The 22,247-nt window shown below is 38.0% G+C and overlaps 2 protein-coding genes across 2 annotated transcripts; both read left to right on the top strand.

Moving 5' to 3' along the window:
* The first annotated feature begins 567 nt into the window (after positions 1-567).
* On the top strand, positions 568-4,555 carry LOC149300244 (transmembrane 4 L6 family member 4-like). Its single transcript, XM_089485446.1, has 5 exons — positions 568-741; positions 2,004-2,093; positions 2,774-2,913; positions 3,837-4,026; positions 4,538-4,555. The coding sequence occupies exons 1-5, from the start codon at positions 568-570 to the stop codon at positions 4,553-4,555; spliced, it is 612 nt and encodes a 203-aa protein (XP_089341572.1).
* Positions 4,556-11,658: 7,103 nt separating this feature from the next.
* On the top strand, positions 11,659-21,163 carry LOC149300243 (transmembrane 4 L6 family member 4-like). The gene is made up of 5 exons (XM_089485449.1): positions 11,659-11,832; positions 13,128-13,217; positions 14,603-14,739; positions 18,703-18,883; positions 21,146-21,163. Exons 1-5 carry the CDS (start codon positions 11,659-11,661, stop codon positions 21,161-21,163), a joined length of 600 nt encoding a protein of 199 aa, XP_089341575.1.
* Positions 21,164-22,247: the final 1,084 nt, after the last annotated feature.

Here is a 22,247-nt window from a genome sequence, read left to right as displayed (position 1 = left end):
CTGACATGTAAAATGGTCAAACACAACTGATGGAAAAAGCATTTGAATTTAAAATTACCGTATATAAATTTTTAAATATGCTGGGATGATGGCATCCATCTATATAAAATATACATTTTATGTAAAATCAAACTATTATTTTTTTCTCCAAAGGGCAGAATTATTTGAAAACGATCCCATTTTCCATCAATCAGTTAATAATTTATGAAGGCTTGGTGCAGCGTAGAAAGGTTGTAAATGTTGTAATTTAGGGCTGGGAAGGCTTTATCGTTTGCTAGCCAAAGGAAAACCAATGAGAGTATCTTTTCTGCTTAAGTAGAATATTAACAGGGGTTATTGGTTGTCATGACAAATTTATTGTTCTATATATATAATCCTGATAGAATGGGGCTTCCACCAACTGTGGGCATATAAATTGCCAGGTCACTGTGTAAGCACAGCCAGAAGAGCATCACTACCTGTTCAGTAATACACAGCAACCGCAAGGGATTTTCACAGGATTGTACAACCTGGGACACTCGTAATTAAGGCAGATATCTTCTATTGGCGCCCGCATTTCTTTTTAAAATGTGTTCTGGAGGCTGTGCAAAATGCTTGGGTATTGCCCTAATTCCTCTAGCTATTCTGTGTGTGCTGGCTAATATCCTGTTGTTTTTCCCTGGCGGAAAAGTTGCTTCTCAAAACAGTGACATTTCAGATGAAGTGTGGTACTTTGGAGGGATCTTGGGTTCCGGGGTTCTGGTAAGTGCAAAACCTCTTACTGAAACAATCCTAATAGAGCCAATGAGTTCTGAGAGAAGTCTTTGTCTTCGCACCAATAGAATGCAGCATGCAACTTTAGATGAGCAAGCTGCTTCTTAAAAAAAAAATCTAAGTATATTTTAGAAATACCATTGGCTTCTTAAACATATTTAAGTGATTTTGTTATTGCCTTGACTCTAATGATAAGCTTTCCTATAGAGATAAAGAGATGTTTATAGTTACAACTTTGCAGACTACCTTGGGGGAAGTGAATGGGACAGAGTTAGTGACCTTATGCATCAATTTTTTTTTTTGCAAAAACAATAGTGTTGCAAACTGTTTTTTTTTGTGATATGTTTATCAAGATTAAGCCATTCTGAGCTATAGTTTTCTGACTATACATCTCCCTCGTGCTTATGAAAAATGATATAACAGCGTGGTGTCTCCGGTAAATGTTGGATACAACATTGTAAGAAGCAAGTGTTATAATCCCTCTAATATGATATGCTGTTAATGACTATATCAAATGTAAAGATTGTTTTCAGCCTGTATTTGTGGGAGGGGTATTTATACTGGCACTGGCTTCAGCACAAAACCTGGTTTAGCCCCATTTTCGGAATGCAAGCCAGAGCAAAGTCACCCCCAAAAAGTGTACGCCAGAGGACATTACTTGTGTTTCCTTATGTTGCGGGTGAGCCCAACCCAGTTTGAAAGTTGTTGATGAGACAATCTCAGGGTTTATATCGGCATGATCCAGCTAATGCCACAGCATCATCTTATGTAAAGTTTAAAGCATACAAACCTAGTAAACTAGATTTCATCTGTAGACATTGAGTGATGCCCCAAACTAAGTCCCATATGGCTACATTAAGGCAAGTGTGGTTTCCTTAGATGGCACCCCTGGATTTTGGCTGTCCACTTCCACTAATATTCCAGCTACTTTGGCCATTTATCAGATATCTGTATATTCTGGTGTCAATAATCCATATCATGTTAACATTATTAGCACTGGTGGGTACTATCATTTTAATGGAGATAGAATGTTTACCTCCATTTACCTCCATTATTATCATACCTGCTGTATGACCTGGTCCTTAGCCTTGTTTTATATTCAGGATAGCTCTACGACATTTTTTGATTTCCCTCATTGAACTAATCATTTTTGCGGAAGGTCTACTTCCCTTGTACATTGCTGAACCCCATTTTGTAATGTTTCATTGTATGTTACTTTTTTTAAATATTTTATCTGCATTTTTTTTTAGATGATTTTTCCAGCTCTTGTATTTCTTGGTCTGAAAAACAATGACTGCTGTGGGTGTTGTGGTAATGAGAGCTGCGGGAAAAGATTTGCAGTAAGTAATCTATTTCAATTCTAAGATGGGACTCACCTTGAGCTTTTCTATTACAAACTGGAAAAAAACACATCCTAAAGAAATATTATAATCATGATAACATGCATTGTATACCATTTATTAATAACACATAATAAAAGTGGTTATATACCACTAGAAAAAAATATTAATGTAATACACATTGTCATTAAATATTTAAATTTATATAAATTAAGGTGTTGCAAAGAGTCTGATTTCTGTAGCTGCGAATATGTTAAATAATATCATGGTGAATTGATATTTATTTATTATTTTTTTGCAGCTGTGTCCTACCAATAATTGACCATGACTTAGTTGTTTAATTGCCCTCTGTAATCTAAACTAATGAACTTTGTGTTGAGGTAGACCATTAATTTTGTTGAGTAAGTAATCTAAGCTTTGTTGAGTTGGAAAATTCCCAAATACATGGGATCTTTATGAGGAGACATAGAGAGGTAAGGCAATAAAATCAAGGTTTTACCCAAGGCTCCGTTGATATGTTTGTAAATGTTCAACAACGAGCTTGGTCAGCTGGCCTGGTGCAGGGTATATAGTCCTTCCAGGAAGGGATCTATTTTTATTGCAGATAACATGTATTGTATTAATAATACTAATAATAATAATATTATGGATATGAACCTTTTTGTTTGTGTTTTTTCTAGATGTTTTCATCAATTCTATTTGCTGCTATTGGATTTGTAGGAGCTGGTTACTGCTTTATCATTTCAGCAGTTGCTATAAATAAAGGACCCAAGTGTTATACAGGAGTTTTAAGTGGTTGGATATACCCCTTCAATGATGGGTAGGTGACTTATTTTTGCCAGGAATAAAGTATCTAGAAAACTGTTCAAACTGATGAAATACATTTTGGGCCTGAAGCTTGTAACGGGAACCAATTAGATGGGAGTGTCCCTGGCAGTTGTTGCTTTCTTCCTTTGACCCTGAGCTGAGCTGACTTCAGATGGGTAGCTGCTCCACTTCTCAAACTAAAATATAGTTTCTCTGAAGAAAGTTTCCTAGAAACAAGTCCACAAAGAACTACACAACACTCCAAGATGCAGTGGTTTTCCAGTCAGTGCGATGAGTTCACTTCAGTGATCTGGGGAAACAAACACCGAAAGCAAATTGAATTGCCCACTAGTATCTCTGCCCAACGGGTGTCGAGTACTTGGGGCATGGTAACCAATCAGATAGAACAAAAGTGCAAAAGAATAATGAATCAGAACGTGGACAGCAGTTTGGGAGAGGGTACATTTAATCAAAACAGCCAATAGATACACAGTGGAGGGTAGGTACTGTGGCAGCATGCTATTGGGAAAAGGCTTTACATTTTGAATGTAATCACCGACATAGGGGAAACCTGCCCATAGTGCTCCATTTCTGGCAGGTTGGCGCAATGTTAAACACGCATAACAACAAAGAGTACATGGTCGGGGTAGGTACTGTAGGACCGAACAATTGTGAAGAGTCCACATTTTGAATGTAAACACAGGGGTAGGCACTGGCTAGGCTCCCAGACATGGGCAAAACATTACCCGCCAGAACACACAGCACTGTCAACAGGCAATGTTTTCCCCATGTCTGAGTGCCCAGAAACAGTTACCGGACCGTTAAATTAGAAGAACTGGACCGTTAAATTAAAAGAACTAAATCAAGAAATAAATATGTAAGTAGGAATTCAATGTACATGCAGTTAGAAACATAAAATATTTTGTTTTCCCACAGAAATTACCTGTCGAACACAAATCTATGGAATCTCTGTCAACAACCTACTGATATTGTCCCATGGAATCTTACCCTCTTCTGCCTGCTACTGATAATGAGTGGGGTTCAAGCTGTTCTTTGTGCTATTCAAGCTATCAACGGGCTCATTGGTACAATTTGTGGAGACTGTAGGTGCTGTGGATGTTGTGGGGTAAGTTAAGTCATAATATATTTTTTAGGTGGCAAATATTACACTTTCCAGCCCAATACATATTAATACAACCAATAGTTTTTCCACATAGCCTACCATAACAAGCCCCATGCATGTTATGATGGACATGTTGATTATATCCTGCCCCTAGATTAGGCAAATGAACCAAAAATATTTTGGGAAAAAAATCGGACAGCAACTTTTGTTTTCTGTCCTTTCAATACAGACAAAATTCAGAGGGCTTTTTTGGTTCAGATTTGGGTATCACTCACGCTCTGTCACACACTCTCTAAATGTCTCCCTACCTTTTCTGACAACAGCTTCCGTGTCTTTGCTTCTCCATCTCCTTCTCTGCACCTTCTCTTCTTCTTGTTCTTCTCCTTCTAGTTCTCTCAGCTCTCCCCTGCATTATCGTGGCCTCTTCTTGTGACAAATGCAAAAGCAAATTCATAGCTCTCTCTTTTGAACGCTATGAAAAGCAACTGCAGTAACTGTCTCTTTGTGCTTCCAGGGTGATGGACCTGTTTAATTTCTGCCTGACATCAACACAAATCCTATTGAAATTGCTTCAAAATGTATGGAAAAGGTTTTGCACAGGAAACAAGACTCATGAATGAAGGTCAAAGATGAAGAACTGTCCTTAGTAAGATCTGAGTTGATCTTCAATAAAGCAACACACAAGTTTTTATCCCCATCTGGCATTGATTATGATTGTTCAATAAATACACCCTACCCCCATGTTACATTTTAGAGCAGGGATCATCAACTTCATGTTTAATGCAAGCTACTAAGACAATGTATGAAAAACATTGTATTTTAGGGATTACATATTTTATTGAGTTTTGTTAGTTTTGCTAGCAACACCTCTTTCCTATATTAAGTATGTAATTTGCTTGAGAAAACTTAGCTTACAAGCAACCTACTGGAGCAGAAGCATAACTACAGGGGCAACTGTGACGGGGGCTGTGCCTCTATGGGGCCAGGGCGACCACTTGTTCATGTTTCACCAGTTCAAAATAGTTTAGAAAGGGCTCTTTAGAAAGGGAACGGTCTTCTCTCATACCTATCATCATTCCCAGATAGTAGTACATGTGCTAAGTTTCGGGAGGCTGGCACCCACTACCTGGCCTAGTATCTTCTGTCTATACAACAGACAATTGGCCCACCCCTCATGGGAGATCTCCTTTCCATATGCACAGCGTGAGTAGCTGAAGTTGTTGCCATGGAGACACGTCTTGGTTACCCTGCACAGCTGATACCGGCTTCTCGGGAGAAGCGGCTATGCAGGAATGACATCAGTGGAGGGCACCAAATTTGAAAATAAAAGCCAGCTGCTCAGTCTGTATGATGCTTAGCTGGTTTCCTGATAACTTGCTTGCCATTTATTCCTGATGTCTCTTCTATATACTAATCCTGTGCTTTGCACTTCTGGACTTTGAGTACCTTTGGCTCCCTTGACCTTGACTTAGTATTTTTATTACACTTCTGGGTTGAACTCTGCACCTGATTTTTACTCATCTCCGCCAGTTGACCACCTTACTCTTTTTGATCTCTGCACTCTTAACAGGAAGGATTATGACAACAAGTCACCAAGCCCTAGATGTTATCACTGGGCTATACCAAAGTAATATTTTAAATGAAAATCCACATAACAGTCAATGACAATGGGCAAAGGGAAGTGGTGGATTAAGACCATCCAGTGACTTTAGCCGCAATTGTATTTACACAAATTGCCAGCACTTGGGGACCCTAGACACATGCCTAATAGATAATCTGGAACTGCTAGACGTTCACAGTAGAGGAGTAGCAAAAAGTTAGCCCAAAATTGGTAAAATGATAGTACTACCGCATCCCCAGCACAAATAATTAGATATGTCTAGTGGTTTCTTATTATTCTGGGAGAGATCAAGATGAGCAGACACTCTTTTAAATATTATGATTTTACTACGCAATAAACTAATCAAGCTGAAACATATAAAACCCAAGTCACTACTAGGAATTCTGTGTAATAGAATATATGATTCTTTAAGGTGATGTGCATACATAGGAGCTTTCTGTTTCAACTGGAGTCTCTGGGTGAATATATATATGTATATCATGACATGATGACAATACCACATTAGGTAAATACAACCTCAGATAAACAACATAGGACATATTACACCATGGCATGATTTATTCAACAAAAATAAGGCCAAACTAGAGAAGCCAGGTGTGCAGAAATAAGTACACCCTTACCGCTTCCATAGGAATTAGGATGCTAAGTAGTAGACAGGTGCTGCTAATCAAATACCCTTGATTAATTTATCATTAGCAATTGTGACCACTTCTATCAAAACCAAAGTTTTAGCAGTTTGCAGGTCTGGAGCATTCAGGTGTGTGTTCACACAATGCAAAGGGGGAAATATATCTTAGAGATAAATGATCTTAGAGAAGCACTTATTGGTGCCCATCAATCTGGGAAGGGTTAAAAGGCTACTTCCAAACACTTTAACGCCCATCATTCTACAGTGAGACAGATTCAAGACAATCTTTCTAGGAGTGGACATCTCAGCAAATTCACCTCAAGATCAGACATTGCAATGCTCAGAGAAATTGCAAAAAAGGCCTAAAGGCCTCAGCTAGCATGTTCAATGTTAAAGGTCATGACAGTACAATTGGAAAAAGACTGAACAAGTATGGTTTAGGTTGCCAGGAGAGACCGGCCCTCTTCTCTCTAAATAAACATGGCATTGCTGCTTAGGTTCGCATCTGAACAAACCACAAGACTTCTGGAACATTTTCCTTTGGACAGACAGGACCAAAGTGGAGATGTTTTGCCATAATGCATAGCACCACAGCATATCAGCACTAACACCTCATATCAACTGTCAAGCACGGTGGTGGAGGGGTGATGATTTCGGCTTGTTTTGCAGCCACAGGACCTGGGAACCCTGCAGTCATTGAGTTGACCATGAACTCATCTGTATAATAAAGGATTCTAGAGTGAAATGTGAGGCCATCTGCCCAACAACTAAAGCTTGGCTGAATTTGGGTCATGAAACAGGACAATGATCTTAAGCACACCAACAAATGTACAACAAAATGGGCCAGTCAAGGTGCAGACCTCAAACTGATTGAAATGCTGTTGGGAGACCCTAAGAGAGCTGTGCATAAACAAATGCTCACAAAGCTCAAAAGCCGAAATCAAGGTTATAAAGAAGAGTGTGGCAAAATTCCTCCACAACAGTGTGAGAGACTGATAAAGTCATACAGAAAACAATTACATCAAGTTATTGCTGCTAAATGTGGTTCTACAAGCTATTGAATCCTAAAGTGTACTTAGTTTTTCACATATGGCTTTATTTTTGTTGAATAAATCATGACAAAGTGTAGTCCATTCCCTTCTCCCCCCTTTGGGTGGTATGTGTCTTCCTCAACAATGAGTCATCTACCAGAGGTTATGTGCAGTATCTTACTTGTCCCTAGCACTGCACTTTTCTGGACAGAATGTTCTGATGTTATTCCTGGAATCTGTTGGAGCAACTCTCTCAGCTTAGGAGTCACAGCCCTGGGTGCTCCTATGACCACTAGGACCGGATTTAACTTCATACTCCACTTCTTCTTTAGTCCTTCTTCCAGGCCCTGGTAATTCTACAGCTTCTCATACTCCTTCTTCATGATGTCGTTGGCACTTGTTACTTGGCACCACTTGTCTACCACAGCAATGTCTGGTTGATTTACCAATACCTTCTTGCCTGTCTGGATCTGAATGTCCCATAAGTTCCAAGAATGTGTTATTCTCCACAACCTTCTGTGGAATTTTCCATTTGGACTTGGGAGGATTTAGCCCATACTTTGTGAAGATGTTCCTGTACACAATACTAGCTACTTGGTTGTGCCTGCAAGAATCTTGCACCCCTTACACCCTGTGGTGGACTGTCTCAGAAGCCTCTCAACATTGTGTACACTTTTGGACCTCTCTGCTGTGGTAGATCTGGTGCCTGCTCTTGTGCTGCCATTATAAGTGCCTCAGTGCTGTCTTTGAGACCAGCCCTGTCCAGCCATGGTACTTCCTCTACTTCCTTCCAAGTATATTGCTGGCATATTTCAGGAATTCTCTCAGGAGCTCATCTTTGAGTGCTACCTCTCTGATGTACTCCCAGCTGCTCTGTGTTTCATCCAAGGTGGTGGCTCTGATACTTACCAGACCTCGCCATCCTTCTTTCCAGTTGGTGTACAGTCTCTGGGTGTTGAACTTGGGGAAACCCCATACATTGTGAGAAGTATTCAGGTCTTTGCTTTGGCAGCCTCCATGTCCTCCTTTGGCCGACTCACTATGCCATCAGAGTTTCTGATGACTGGCAAAGTGTATGTTTTGAAGGTGCAGACCACATATCCTCATCATGTGACTGTTGGATACCAAGGTACTTGTAGCTGGTCTGTATGTCTGCTATCTGCCCTATGTTCCACCCTTTGTTCTCTTTTTACTACAATCCAGCCACACTCCTCCAGTCCAAATGACTTCCCAATGTCTTCACTGTACATTCATCAGGTGGCTCAGTGAGTCAATGTCTTGTTGTCCAGACTCCCTTCAAGTGCTTGAGTCCATAGTGTCCTGTTGACTTTGTATTGCTCCAGGCATTCACAGATCCATGTGTGTGGTATTGAGTTGTAGGCTTTCCTGTAGTCAATCCAGACTGTGCTCAGGTTGGTCTACCTGGACTTTGAGTCTTGGGCAACTACTCTGTATATTAGCAACTGGTGATGTTCCTAATGTCCTTCTGAGCTGTGCTCATGTACTGGCCCATGTGATCATGTAGCTTGGTGGCTATGCCTGATCAGGACTTTTCCTGTTATGGGTAGGAAGATTATTTCCCAGTAGTTGGAGGGTGTCTTTCATGATCAGCACTGTCCTTCATTGTGTTAGCCAGTCTCAGTGGGGGCCTGTTGCTAGCAGGTGGTTCATCTGTACTACCAGGTGTTGATGTACTGCTGTTGGTTTCCACAGCCAAAAGAATGGACCATATCTGGGTTCCCTACAAACGTACACGAAGATGAAGAAGTACAACATGAAGAATCTTTGTGTTCGTCTTCGTAAATATCTCCTAGCTAATCTCCCTGGTCACTTCCCCCCATACAAGTCACTGGTAGGATCCCTTTTTACCGCAATCAGGAGGAGGGCTGTAAAGGGGGAAGGGAGTAACTGCCTCCTGGGCTGTTCTGATTTTTGGCTACTACCTGAAATCTTTGTATGTATTTTACTTGACATTCCAGAGATAGCCATGAGGGTGTCTAGAGTGAGAAGGACTTTATATAGGATTTGTGTGATAACTGGATTTTTTTATTTATTTTTTTATTACGTACAAAAAAACATACACACATACAAGTTTAGACAAACAGCAAAGTAATAATTTAAATATTTAGTATTGACGCAATAAATTCTCATATATATAAGAAATAATGTTCAGCAGTTAGCTGTAGGGATTGGCTGTCAGGGTCCGCGTCGGGGTCTACATCTCCAACTCCAACGGAGTCACTCACCCGAGTACCCGCCGACCGCGGGTACTAGCTCCCACGCTGCTGCCATCCATGCTCCTGCTCATCTGCCGCCTTCGCGGCTGTATCTAAGAGCACGCGCTCGTGCCCCCACCTCTCTTTGTTCATCCATGAGTAATGAAGGCGGGGAACGCGCATTAACAACGCCACGTACAGGGGGCGGGGCGACCCCTGGTGGTGGATTTAAAAACCAGCACTGAGTTTCACTCAATGCTCGGTTATTGTGCCATTTAGAGCTGTAGTGTGCATTTTCTTGTTTATGATTCCTGTTGCTGACCCTTGGCTACCGTTTACCGACTACGCTGCTCTCTCCGTTTCTGACCCTTGGCTACATTTAGCGACTACGCTGCTCTCTCCATTCCTGACCCTTGGCTACATTTACCGACTACGCTTTTCGCTCCATTCCTGACCTTTGGCTTCCTAGCCCTGCCTGTTGGTCCCAGTCCTGCATACCGGGTTTCCCCACCTGATCCCGACATTGGCTAAGGGGGACTCCAAAACTGATAACTGTATACTTTTTATGTTCCTTTTTATGGGCTTTCTAGCCATTCTGATTTATGTGAATTTTGCTATCTGGTTAACTTAATCTATAGATACAATTTAATGGACATATATATATATATATATATATATATATTATATAGTAAACTTTAAAATGAATGATTTGGGAAAGAAATGGGTTCAGTTTATATATAACAATATTATAAATATTGTTGGCGCTGATAAAAACTTTGGTTGTTCTGCTACCTTTGTACATCTTTAAATCTACCAAATGAACTTTAATGTAAGCCTTTCAAGCCAAAACAATGAAAATTGTTTACAAATTTACTAATAGAGAAAGCAAGTTTAGTTACTGCTCCAAACTCCAAACTCCATAAAGTTATACATTACATTAGGTATCAGCCAGGATAACTGTATTTGATTGGTATAGAACAAGCCGTACACTAAGGGAAGATTTAAGAACAACTTAACATAAAGATTTGTTATTTTGTACTTATTTTGTACTTATATAATACTAGCTTTTTGTCTTAAAAGTTAAAAGTAAGATAAAATCTAAGCATGACACATAGCTGGGCAGCCTAGCATTGGCTTGAGTCGTGCAAGAGTAAAGAGTAGAGAACGACATATCAAAAATAGTCCAGCTCAAGATCCTTCTCCCAGTTTTTTACTTTATTTATCTTTATGTGGCCAAGAACCCCTGTTCTGTCGCTCAGCTACCCAAGCCTACCTCTAGTATGAAATTCAATAGTAATATAGGCTTATGTCATCAAGTCTTATTGATGCAAGTTTGGGATACAATCAGCCTTCTTTCTAGAAACCTTATAAAGTTTTTGACTGTCTCCCTGGAATGCCATCTTCCCTACCCATTTTACCTTCATCGCCATTCCATTTCATCCCTTTTATCTATTTTATCTTGTAATTCAGAATAAGTGAATCTCTATATGTTTCGTAAGGATCTCTCCAGCATTTCTAAAAATAAAGCATCGCTATAAAAAGTTTGGCCTCCTACGTTTATAACTTTGTTTTATCACAAAAATCATTTAAAACAGATGTTTAAAGTACATGGGGTGCTGAATTCCTATAGGAATCCTATCTTATCTTCTAGAATGCATTTTCTTAAACAAAAGTTTTTTAACATTTCTAATAGTTATATACAGTATTTAAAAAAGGTGTATATTCAATTCAAAAGTTAATTATTAATTAAGTAAATGGACAACATAGAAAGGTCATAACTGACAATTTTTTAGGGCACAGACCAGGGAGGTGTTATCATCTGCTACTGGAATAGCCTAAGGCAAATCAATGACAGTGCCCTGTCCATTTAAGTAGAATATTAACAGGGGTTATTAGTTGTCATGACAAAATGATTGCTCTTTACCTAATATGCTAGAATGGGGCTTCCACCAACTGTGGGCATATAAATTGGCAGGTGACTTTGTAAGCACAGTCAGAGAAGCATTTCCTCTTGTCCAGTAACGCACTGCATCTACAGGGGACTATTTAATATTGGATTATTTCACCCGAGACACTCCTGGTTATTAGAGTTCGATAACCTTCTCTCCATTAGGGCCAGTATATTTTTCATCTTGAAATATGTGTTCTGGGGGCTGTTCAAAATGCTTGGGCATTGCCCTAATCCCCCTGGCTATTCTTTGCATACTGGCCAATATCTTGCTCTTTTTCCCTGGTGGGAAGGTTGCTTCAGAAAATGGACACATTTCAGATGAAGTCTGGTACTTTGGAGGAATCTTGGGTTCTGGGGTTCTGGTAAGTGTACGGTTTAAGTCATGGAAACATTAAAATCTGTATGTAATGAGGGATCACAATATCGCTCCCATTATTTTATTGCAACATTTTGAATTATATTATGAAATGATACAATACAGATTTTTTTTATCATTTATAATTTATACAGATACTTGCATTGAGAAGTATTTTTTTAAGATTAAAATATTAAGTTAAATTAGCTATAATTCATACTTTAAGGGGAGTACTTACCAATACTGATTAATCCAAATCATAGTAGAAACTGTAATAGATCACAGGATCTTTTCCTACCTAAATGGTTTCCCCTGAAAAAGATCATGATTCCATTTGTTAGATTTTTTTTATAGGATTGTGTATTTTATTATAGGAAGAACAATTAGTATGCATTCCTCATTTGTTATTGAAAAGGGAATTGGATACTATAAAAATAAAATCATGATGCAGATTAGATTTTTAAGTTTGTAATTATTGTTATTAGGGAGAATAATTAGTTTGTGTGTTCGCCTAGACACATGGGTACTTTTATATAGACAGATAATATAATTACAGAAGGATGCATAGAAAGCTCACATGTCATTGTGTCTAAAACAAGTTGAATGTTCCATTCTAAAAAGTCTTGTTGGCGAAAACACCTAAACTAGCGGGTGTAGATTGATGTGAATATACATTTTTAAATTCTGTCACTGAAGGAAGATGATCCCTACAATAACTAAGGAATCAATGGTATAGTACAAAATAGAATTCTATATTTCAAAATGTGGTTCCTTCTTTCCATTTTCTTGAATGTTTTTCGTATTAAGCCCACAAAGTGATATTAGAATTTTTTTTAGAAGTGAATTGACAACTTTACAAAGTTTCACAATTTTACACATTCATATTCATTCCCACTGCATCAGGGATGCTAAATCATGAATATATATATATATATATATATATATATATATATATATATATATATATATATATGTCATACTTTTCTATTAAGTGACTTACTGTGTTTGTTATGGATAAAAAAAATATGAAACTTTAAAATTTCCAAATATTAATTCATATTTTTTGCATTGATAATAAACATAGCAAAGTGTAAATTATGATTTGACATATGACATGTTTTTGCATTTTGTTTTTAAATGTATTATATGTAAACCAACAAAAAAAATCAATTTTATGGAGATTCATTATATTTTGTTCCATGGATGTAATTTATAACCATCTCAGAGGTTTTTAATAGAGAAATATTTGTTAAGTAAAAACAGATTCCGTCTATTATAATGTTTGTACATGTTCTCTCGCAGATGGTATTTCCAGCCCTGGTCTTCCTTGGTCTGAAGAACAATGACTGTTGTGGATGTTGTGGCAATGAGAACTGTGGAAAAAGGTTTGCTGTAAGTGAAATGTATTCCGAGAGAAGCCCGTCTATACAATTCCATAATATCATTATGGAATATATGAATTATAACGCGTCATTGTTTCAAAGCAAATAATGTATACAAAAAAATATAAAATCCTAATCACAATTACAAAATCAGCTGGAAAGACAGGTTCTGAAAACATTGTTGATGTGAGTCAATATTGAATATTAATTGATTATTTGATTTAATTTCCTCTTTTTTTTACTTTTTATAGGTAATAAATTGTCAGCTACAATAAGTAATTTTTGTTTGTTTTTTCACGTTATAACCTACATAAGTTTGTTAAGGCAACAAATATTGCTCAACACCAAAAATGCGTGGAAAGTATCTATTAAGGCCTACTTTTGTTGCCATTGCATCCCGGAAAAGCCTGATTTTTGTGTTAAACATTTTTTTTAGGATGTTGCCCAATTCTAATAGACATTTTGTACACTTCAGATATAATACATAAATAGATAACAGGTAGATTGATAACAGATAGATCTATGACAGATTTTTAGGTAATTTCAATTATAGAGAAGACTGGAGGCATAGTCCATAATACCCATTGTACAGCGCTACAGAATATGATGGCACTATATAAAACAATAAATAAATAATAGTATTGATTCACATTCAGAAACATGCATGCTTGCATACATACTAACTCCTTCTCCTAACTACCTTATCAACTCCCTCATCGTCTCCCTCCATCCTGCCACACTCACTCACTCACTCACTTCCTTCTCCTTTCTCTTACTCGTACTTGCATGCTACAATATTCCAGCTGCTTATATGCTTGGGAATTGCTAGTACAGACTTTTTTTGCCATCTTGTTTCAATGCCTGAAAATTGATGAAGTATCAGTTGCTCAGCCTTGTTTTCTCTTTCTGGTTTACTGATTGGAAGAGGCGGAATATGTATCAATATTTAATATCAGCTATACTGAGAGTGCTTACCTCCTACCAGTTCCATCATTACCAATAACCTCGAAGTAGAATGTCCACATCTTAAGTAAATCTATTCAAATTCAGTTTATTTGTGTTTGGTTCCAAAGAAGCATTTATGGTTAAAAACAAACATGTGGGTTATTCCAGGGAAATTCTTTCAATAATATATAATGCATAAAATTCATACGATTTTAGATGGCCATGACTCTCTGTGTCCTGGTATATTAAAAAAAATAATGGTTTGCATGAATAAATTGTACCACAATGTAACATAGACGTGTTTGCTTCAAAAGTTAACCTTAAATCCATGTTTCCCCTTTAATTCTATGATGTCCTAGACATGTGTCTGAAACACTTAAATCTTAATTTTCATATTGTTACAGGAGGAAGTTTTTTCCTCTTTCTTACAATTCTTCAAATTCCTTACAGATGTTTTCTTCTATATTATTCGCTGCCATTGGATTCGTTGGCGCTGGTTACAGCTTCATAATATCAATTGTTGGTATACACAAGGGACCAAAATGCGATGTGGGAAATGGAAACTGGACATACGCCTTTAATGATGGGTAAGATTTTTTTTTTTAGTATATATGTGGATGTTTCTGCTTACTATAGCTTTGATTGAAGGTGTACTTTTAAACAGATTTGAAAAGCTTTAAGGCACAGCTATAATTTTTTGACAAGCTTCAAATGAACATGTCATCATAAAATGGCATAGTGGCATATTATAGTGTAAAAAATATCATCAATGTATTGTGCTTGCCAATTCACTACCAAATTTATAGGTGACAGGTTACATTGGGGAGAACACCTTGGGTTATGCTTAAGGCAACTGATGTAAACTTCACAAACAGGCACTCAGTGAAACAAGTATTTAAACTGATGTCCACAAGGCCACTGTGTGAATGACCCTACGGTGGACAACACCTCTGCGCAGTAGAGCTATGCACAGGCTACTGACACACAGCGAGTATTGCCCTTTTATCTGACCAAAGGACACAAATGCACACATTTTTTTTCAGCATGCTCAGCATTTCGTCAGATGAAGGTTGAGCCCATCCTACAAAATTAAGAACTTATTTGCAAGATATGCATTTTATCTTCAGAATAGTGAGCAAACCAGATAGTGGATAGGCAGACTAAATAACCAACTGGTTCTGCATTAAATACCCATTTCAAATTTTAAAAACCACTTTATTTCTCTCTTTTTTTCGTTGTCTAACTGTGTGCTGATCATACCTTATGTGATCAGCAGCATAGGGTCAGCAGCAAAACCCAAGTGAGGCCGATGTTTCCTGCCCTGTGAGCTGTGACAAAAATGCCTGAACTTCTATTAAAGCATTTAAATGCTGATGCTTTCTCCCCACTGGGCTGTTAATAGACAGTCGGAGCTCCCTCAGAATCAGGTCCAGAACCATCTGACACACTGGTTGACGACAGGACCACACACTCTTCCGATCAGGTGTGCCATTCAGTCAGTGGCTGGATAAGCCCAGGGGGTACTTTATGTAATCATAAAGAAGAAGTGTGCTTGTTGCGCATATCAAGCCCTCAGATGCACTTATGTCATCAGATGGCTGCTGGCCTTAAAGTGCCAGGTCCTGCTTTTCATCCCCAGTCCGGCCCTGCATACAATACAAGTGGTGAACATTAAAATGAAGGACATTTTATGGCATGCCTCTCCTTAATGCATAATTAATATTTAGGGTGGGTTTTGAAAGCCGTTTCATGTATTATACGGGGCCAACACTGCTCATCATCGATAAGAATCTCACTGTGGTTGGGCATTAGTCAGGAAGGTAGAATGACAAACCCACTGATTACTGAATATAACTCAACATGTCAGGCCAATGGGGAGTTAAATTGAACTGAATCAAAATGGCCTTTCCTAAATGGCAGGAAGTTGAAATGTGAACATGCTGATCCACACGTACATTAACCAACCCCCTATAAGACTAAGTACATAATTTCCTCAGAAAGTTTCAATAAACACAATATATAGCGTAGTGCAATAGTTTTCTGTAATTTTTGTTTTATATACCTCTCACTAATGAAACAAAAAAAGAAATATATTTTTTTCTGTTCTTGTATTTAAATGTTTTTATATATATATATATATATATATATATATATATATATATATATATATTAGAGTGTCAGCACATTCACATATAGTTAAGCAGTCAATAAGCGTCAGGAAAGCGCTTCATGCATGCACATGGGAGTGCTCAGCTAAACCCGTCTCATGCAATCTAAGGGGCTGGGGGTAGGGGAAGAGGCAGTTTGTGGGCAAGGAGCAATAGGTAATTCTATTACACAGTAGCCAACACTGTAAAATGTCTATGTGGCTACCTTGTTACCGCCTTGCTCTCCCAAACAGTGTGTTAATGGTGTGATGTAATTATAGCTAGTAGGTTCTTATGATTTTGTGCAAGACAGAGAACTAAAGTAATTAAACTAAAGTCATTATTTTCAAATATTCTTCAGAAACAATCTATAAAATGAATAAAAAAGTAAATATTTAAAGGAGATAACAGCACAAAACTAGATGAATGTAATAAAATAGGGCACAGTTATATTAATAAAAGTCAACAGGAGCAAATCAATAACAGGTGTCTGACAGCAGCACAGTAACCAGAGTACATCTCCAACATACTAATTTATACACTAAAATAACAATCAAAGCCATTATTTTAACCCTATTGATACCATTTTTTCTCTGGCATTCAACCACATATTATGACACACCTGTTGATAATAAACATTACAGTATGTAGTGATATACAATATAATCAAAAAGGTGGGTGTTATATATACAGAGGAAGTGTCAAGGGAAGCGAATAGCATTATGTCAGTGACTAGGCTTTTTAAAGTAGCTTGTACAGCTTGGGGCAAAAATTTTAGCCATATTTAAAAAATATTAAAAAGTAGAATTTTGCACCCCATGGATCTTATACCCAAGAGGGGTTGGAGTATGCTCCTTGATCCTGCATATTTCCACGAGTTCACTAACCGTAGGTGCCCACCTTTATGGAGATCATGCCCCCCCCCACAATTTTTCCATTAGTTCTATAACTATAGCAGAGGATCTCAACAATTACTTCTTCATAACATTACACTGATAATCTTGTCACCTGTCAGTGGGTGGGATATATTAGGCAGCAAGTGAACATTTCGTCCTCAAAATTGATGTGTTAGAAGCAGAAAAAATAGCCAAGCGTAAGGATCTGAGTGACTTTGACAAGGGCTAAATTATGATGGCTAGACAACAGTCAGACAGTCAGAGCATCTCCAAACTGCAGCTCTTGTAGTGTGTTTCTGGTCTGCAGTGGTCAGTACCTATCAAAAGTGGTCCAAGGAAGGAAATGTGTTGAACCGGCGACAGGGTCATGGGCAGCGAAGGCTCATTGATGCTCGTGGGGAGTGAAGGCTGGCCCATGTGGTCAAATCCAACAGACAAGCTATTGTAGCTCAAATTGCTAAAAAAAAAGTTAATGCTGGTTCTGATAGAAAGGTGTCAGAACACAAAGTGCATCGCAGTTTGTTGCGTATGGGGCTGCGTAGCCCCAGACCAGTCAGGGTGCCCAGGCTGAATCGTGTCCACTGCCGAAAGCACCTACAATTAGCACTTGAGCATAAGAACTGGACCGTATAAATATGAGAGAGAGAAATAACGAGGAGCACAACTGGACTTCTACAAGCATCGGAGAGGTGTTGATGTTTCAGTGCATCCTTAAGAGGCATCTATAGCAAAACTACTAAAGTTGGCCAAGCCTCTTAAGGAAAAAGTGTGGCCTTACCCCTGGCACTCAAATGGTTTAATATGGCATATTTGTTTTATTTATTCCTATTTTGTCCTAAATCTATGAAATCTGTTTGAGAGGCTACAAATCTCGCTGTACCTACTCAGCTATGAAAGAGTGGGAAGTGTGTGCCACAGTGTGTGTGTGACTGGATGTATGGTTATACACTGCTTCTATTGTCACAGTACCTTCTGCTTTTGATAAAATTAATAATTAGCTCTAATGGCTGAGTTAACCTTTCTAGACCAAACATTAGTCAGTGGTTGTAAAGAGTAATTCCAAGAAAGCATTCTTGTCATGTGTAGTGTCCTTTATGGCGTTTATTTACATTCTGTGTTGTGTTTTAGATAGATTATGGTTGCATGCACAATTACTTATGTATTTTGCATTATTTGAGTTATTTAAATAATACTGGAGTATCTTTAAATTAAAGGTTTGGTGGTATGTAGGTAGTCTATTGTTATCTACTAGCATAAAAGTCTATCTTATCTGTCAAATTGTAGTTCCTGTAAATCCAGCAGATATCTATATAAATATAAGAACCTATTACATGGCTGTATTATCCAACCCGGAAAATACCCCCCCCCCCCTTATCTTCCATGATGTATTTTTTTCCATATAGTTTTTCTTCTTGGAAACAATAATGCCATAACCTTACCTAAACAATTAGGCAAAATTATAAAATAAATACCAAAGACTATAATCATGCATTTAAATTTTTTTAAGCGATTACCTAGGGCATCCAAGTATATGGAGCAGGTGCGAAGAACCTGCTGATGTGGTCCCTTGGAATCTGACGCTCTTCTCCTTGCTCCTGATAATGAGTGCAGTACAAGGTGTTCTCTGTGCTGTTCAAGCCATCAATGGGCTCATTGGGATGCTGTGTGTTGGTTGCAAATGCTGCGGGGTAAGTTGACAATTGGAACAATCTCTTCTACTGGTAGGAGCATGTCACACGACAAACAAATAATGTGTATGTTTGATATTCACTGTAAGCTTGCGAGCAGGGCTCTCTCCACCTAATGAATCGGTCTGTCTTAGTCTCTCAATTCTTGTCTTGTCATACCCCTTGAATATATGTATTGTATGAAGCGCTGCATAAACTGTTGGCGCTATATAAATAAAAGATAATAATAATAATGATAATAGAGTAAGATCCAATTGGCTTATAGTGTAATGCCAAAAATTTACAAAAGTTTTAAAACACCATTTTGGGACAGGAAGAAGCTATTAAGAGGAAAATAGCTCTCCTCCCTTTAGTACATCACATACTGTACATGTACCGCTAGCAAATGAGAAGTTATGGGGAATGAGGAAAAATAGGAGAAGGGGAAACATTTAGGTGCCCAAAAAAGTTTTTTGCTGAACAGAGAGGCGAATAAAATAAACTGATTTTATAATGATCTGAACTTTATTATACATTGTCCTTAAATTTACAACTTGATGTATCACTGCCTCGCTAGGTTATTCATTATTAATAATTATAAAAAACAAAAACTGTCTGCGCTTCTTACCCTAATAAAGTTGGCAACAAATATATAAACATAATATAAATGAGAGGTTTTGGTTATATGAATTGGCCAAAGCATAATTAAGCTCACCCGCCATGTCAAGGCACACTCTCAATAGGGTGAGAACCTATGCTCACCTCCTACATAGTGGGCACACAAAGCAGTTTATACTGCTACCAAAACCTTATTAATGTGTTGGGGGAGGTGCAATTAAACCTCCTCCCTATTAACCCCTGGACAGCAAGCTGCAACCAGACTAATGAGGAGCCAACAACCTCAAATATATGCAAACAGGGAAAAGAAAAAATGTCGGTGCGCTAAGCTAGTCACAGGCTCAAATAATACAAATGTATAATACGAGGCCTACCAAACAGGTGTAAGCATGCTGCAAAAACAGTGTATTGGCTGTACAATGTATACAAAAAACAATGTATACAAAAAACAAAAAACAAAAAACAAAAAACAAAAAACAAAAACTGTCTGCGCTTCTTACCCTAATAAAGTTGGCAACAAATATATAAACATAATATAAATGAGAGGTTTTGGTTATATGAATTGCCCAAAGCATAATTAAGCTCACCCGCCACGTCAAGGCACACTCTCAATAGGGTGAGAACCTACGCTCACCTCCTACATAGTGGGCACACAAAGCAGTTTATACTGCTACCAAAACCTTATTAATGTGTTGGGGGAGGTGCAATTAAACCTCCTCCCTATTAACCCCTGGACAGCAAGCTGCAACCAGACTAATGAGGAGCCAACAACCTCAAATATATGCAAACAGGGAAAAGAAAAAATGTCGGTGCGCTAAGCTAGTCACAGGCTCAAATAATACAAATGTATAATACGAGGCCTACCAAACAGGTGTAAGCATGCTGCAAAAACAGTGTATTGGCTGTACAATGTATACAAAAAACAATGTATACAAAAAACAAAAAACAAAAAACAAAAACTGTCTGCGCTTCTTACCCTAATAAAGTTGGCAACAAATATATAAACATAATATAAATGAGAGGTTTTGGTTATATGAATTGCCCAAAGCATAATTAAGCTCACCCGCCACGTCAAGGCACACTCTCAATAGGGTGAGAACCTACGCTCACCTCCTACATAGTGGGCACACAAAGCAGTTTATACTGCTACCAAAACCTTATTAATGTGTTGGGGGAGGTGCAATTAAACCTCCTCCCTATTAACCCCTGGACAGCAAGCTGCAACCAGACTAATGAGGAGCCAACAACCTCAAATATATGCAAACAGGGAAAAGAAAAAATGTCGGTGCGCTAAGCTAGTCACAGGCTCAAATAATACAAATGTATAATACGAGGCCTACCAAACAGGTGTAAGCATGCTGCAAAAACAGTGTATTGGCTGTACAATGTATACAAAAAACAAAAACTGTCTGCGCTTCTCACCCTAATAAAGTTGGCAACAAATATATAAACATAATATAAATGAGAGGTTTTGGTTATATGAATTGGCCAAAGCATAATTAAGCTCACCCGCCACGTCAAGGCACACTCTCAATAGGGTGAGAACCTACGCTCACCTCCTACATAGTGGGCACACAAAGCAGTTTATACTGCTACCAAAAAAAAGAAGCGCAGACAGTTTTTCTTTTCATTATTAATAATTACTTTTTTCCCTCTTTCTCTCAGGGTGATGGACCTGTCTAACCACTATGCGATCAACTAGGTACAAAAATCCACCCCGCTCTTCTGTATGAAAAAGATGTCTGTGCTGGACAGTAGTACCTAAGATATAGTCAACCCAACTCAAGGAAGAAGACTGAGGATGAAGGGCTTTTCTTCTTAAGCTCTGACTAAAGCTTCTAACAAACATAAGCAAATACGACATCTCATATTGAAAATACTTTGCTGTATTGTAATATGCCCACAATATACGCCCATTATTGACAGAAGGCATTATTGCTTCCTTGTCTTTCATGCATTAACTATTGATGATCATATGTCATGTTTACTAAATCCATTGCCGCTAAATATTATTTAATTCAACCGAAAAGCATTTTTGTGAAGTTTGGGTAATTTATATTTTAGTTTTTCTTTTATTTTTGCATTCAGTGGGATATATGTGGCCACATTTGTGTACAGCCCGTTTCCCATTAACTCCCATATGATTCAATATATTGCATCAATTATGTAATTTCCATCCTGCCCACCAGTCAACCCTGCCATGCTGGACATCACAGCACTCATACTACTGGTTTGGGCAGCATTACATTTAGCCCCAGACTACTCCAGCTAAAGCCTTTAGAAACATAATCCAACGCATCACTGTATGTTCTGTAATTTTTATAGTTTAGGGTTTAAATTTTAAATGGTATTCAAACTACTCAAAAATTGTTTTTTTCCATCACATTTATGCCTGTTTTACAAATGTAAAAATATTTAACTGTACTATGCAACCTTCATTTCTTTATACATGCAGATATTCTTCTTCTCTGGCTAAAGTTGACATTGCATTAACAGCAATATTGTTGTATCTTGTTACACACATCATGGGTCATATAAATATTAAACTTTTTTTTCACATGTGTTTTTTAAATTCTGTGTGCTCTGCAGCAGTTTACCAAACCTGCACTGTATAGTGTGTTGTAGGTATCATCTGGGTAAGGGGAAAAAATACATTAAGGGAAGACTTAACTATACATCATGAAGATCAACACCATTGAGCTTTTGCTGAAGTGTTAATGAATAGGGTAGTGAGACTCTCCTCCTAACACTATAATTAGTGAATAGA

The sequence above is a fragment of the Sceloporus occidentalis genome, unplaced genomic scaffold, assembly GCF_023333645.1.
Source record: "Sceloporus occidentalis isolate IW3139 unplaced genomic scaffold, rSceOcc1.0.p SCAF_25, whole genome shotgun sequence".
Classification (NCBI taxonomy): Eukaryota; Metazoa; Chordata; class Lepidosauria; order Squamata; family Phrynosomatidae; genus Sceloporus; species Sceloporus occidentalis.
The sequence above is the reverse complement of the archived record's forward strand: the minus strand, read 5'-3'. Positions and strand labels throughout refer to the sequence as shown.

Coding starts and splice junctions, on each gene's coding strand:
- LOC149300244 (XM_089485446.1), top strand. CDS start 568: ATGTGTTCTGGAGGCTGTGCAAAATGCTTGGGTATTGCCCTAATTCCT. Junction 742..2,003: donor TCTTGGGTTCCGGGGTTCTG/GTAAGTGCAAAA, acceptor ATTTTTTTTTAG/ATGATTTTTCCAGCTCTTGT. Junction 2,914..3,836: donor ATATACCCCTTCAATGATGG/GTAGGTGACTTA, acceptor GTTTTCCCACAG/AAATTACCTGTCGAACACAA.
- LOC149300243 (XM_089485449.1), top strand. CDS start 11,659: ATGTGTTCTGGGGGCTGTTCAAAATGCTTGGGCATTGCCCTAATCCCC. Junction 11,833..13,127: donor TCTTGGGTTCTGGGGTTCTG/GTAAGTGTACGG, acceptor GTTCTCTCGCAG/ATGGTATTTCCAGCCCTGGT. Junction 14,740..18,702: donor ACATACGCCTTTAATGATGG/GTAAGATTTTTT, acceptor AATTTTTTTAAG/CGATTACCTAGGGCATCCAA.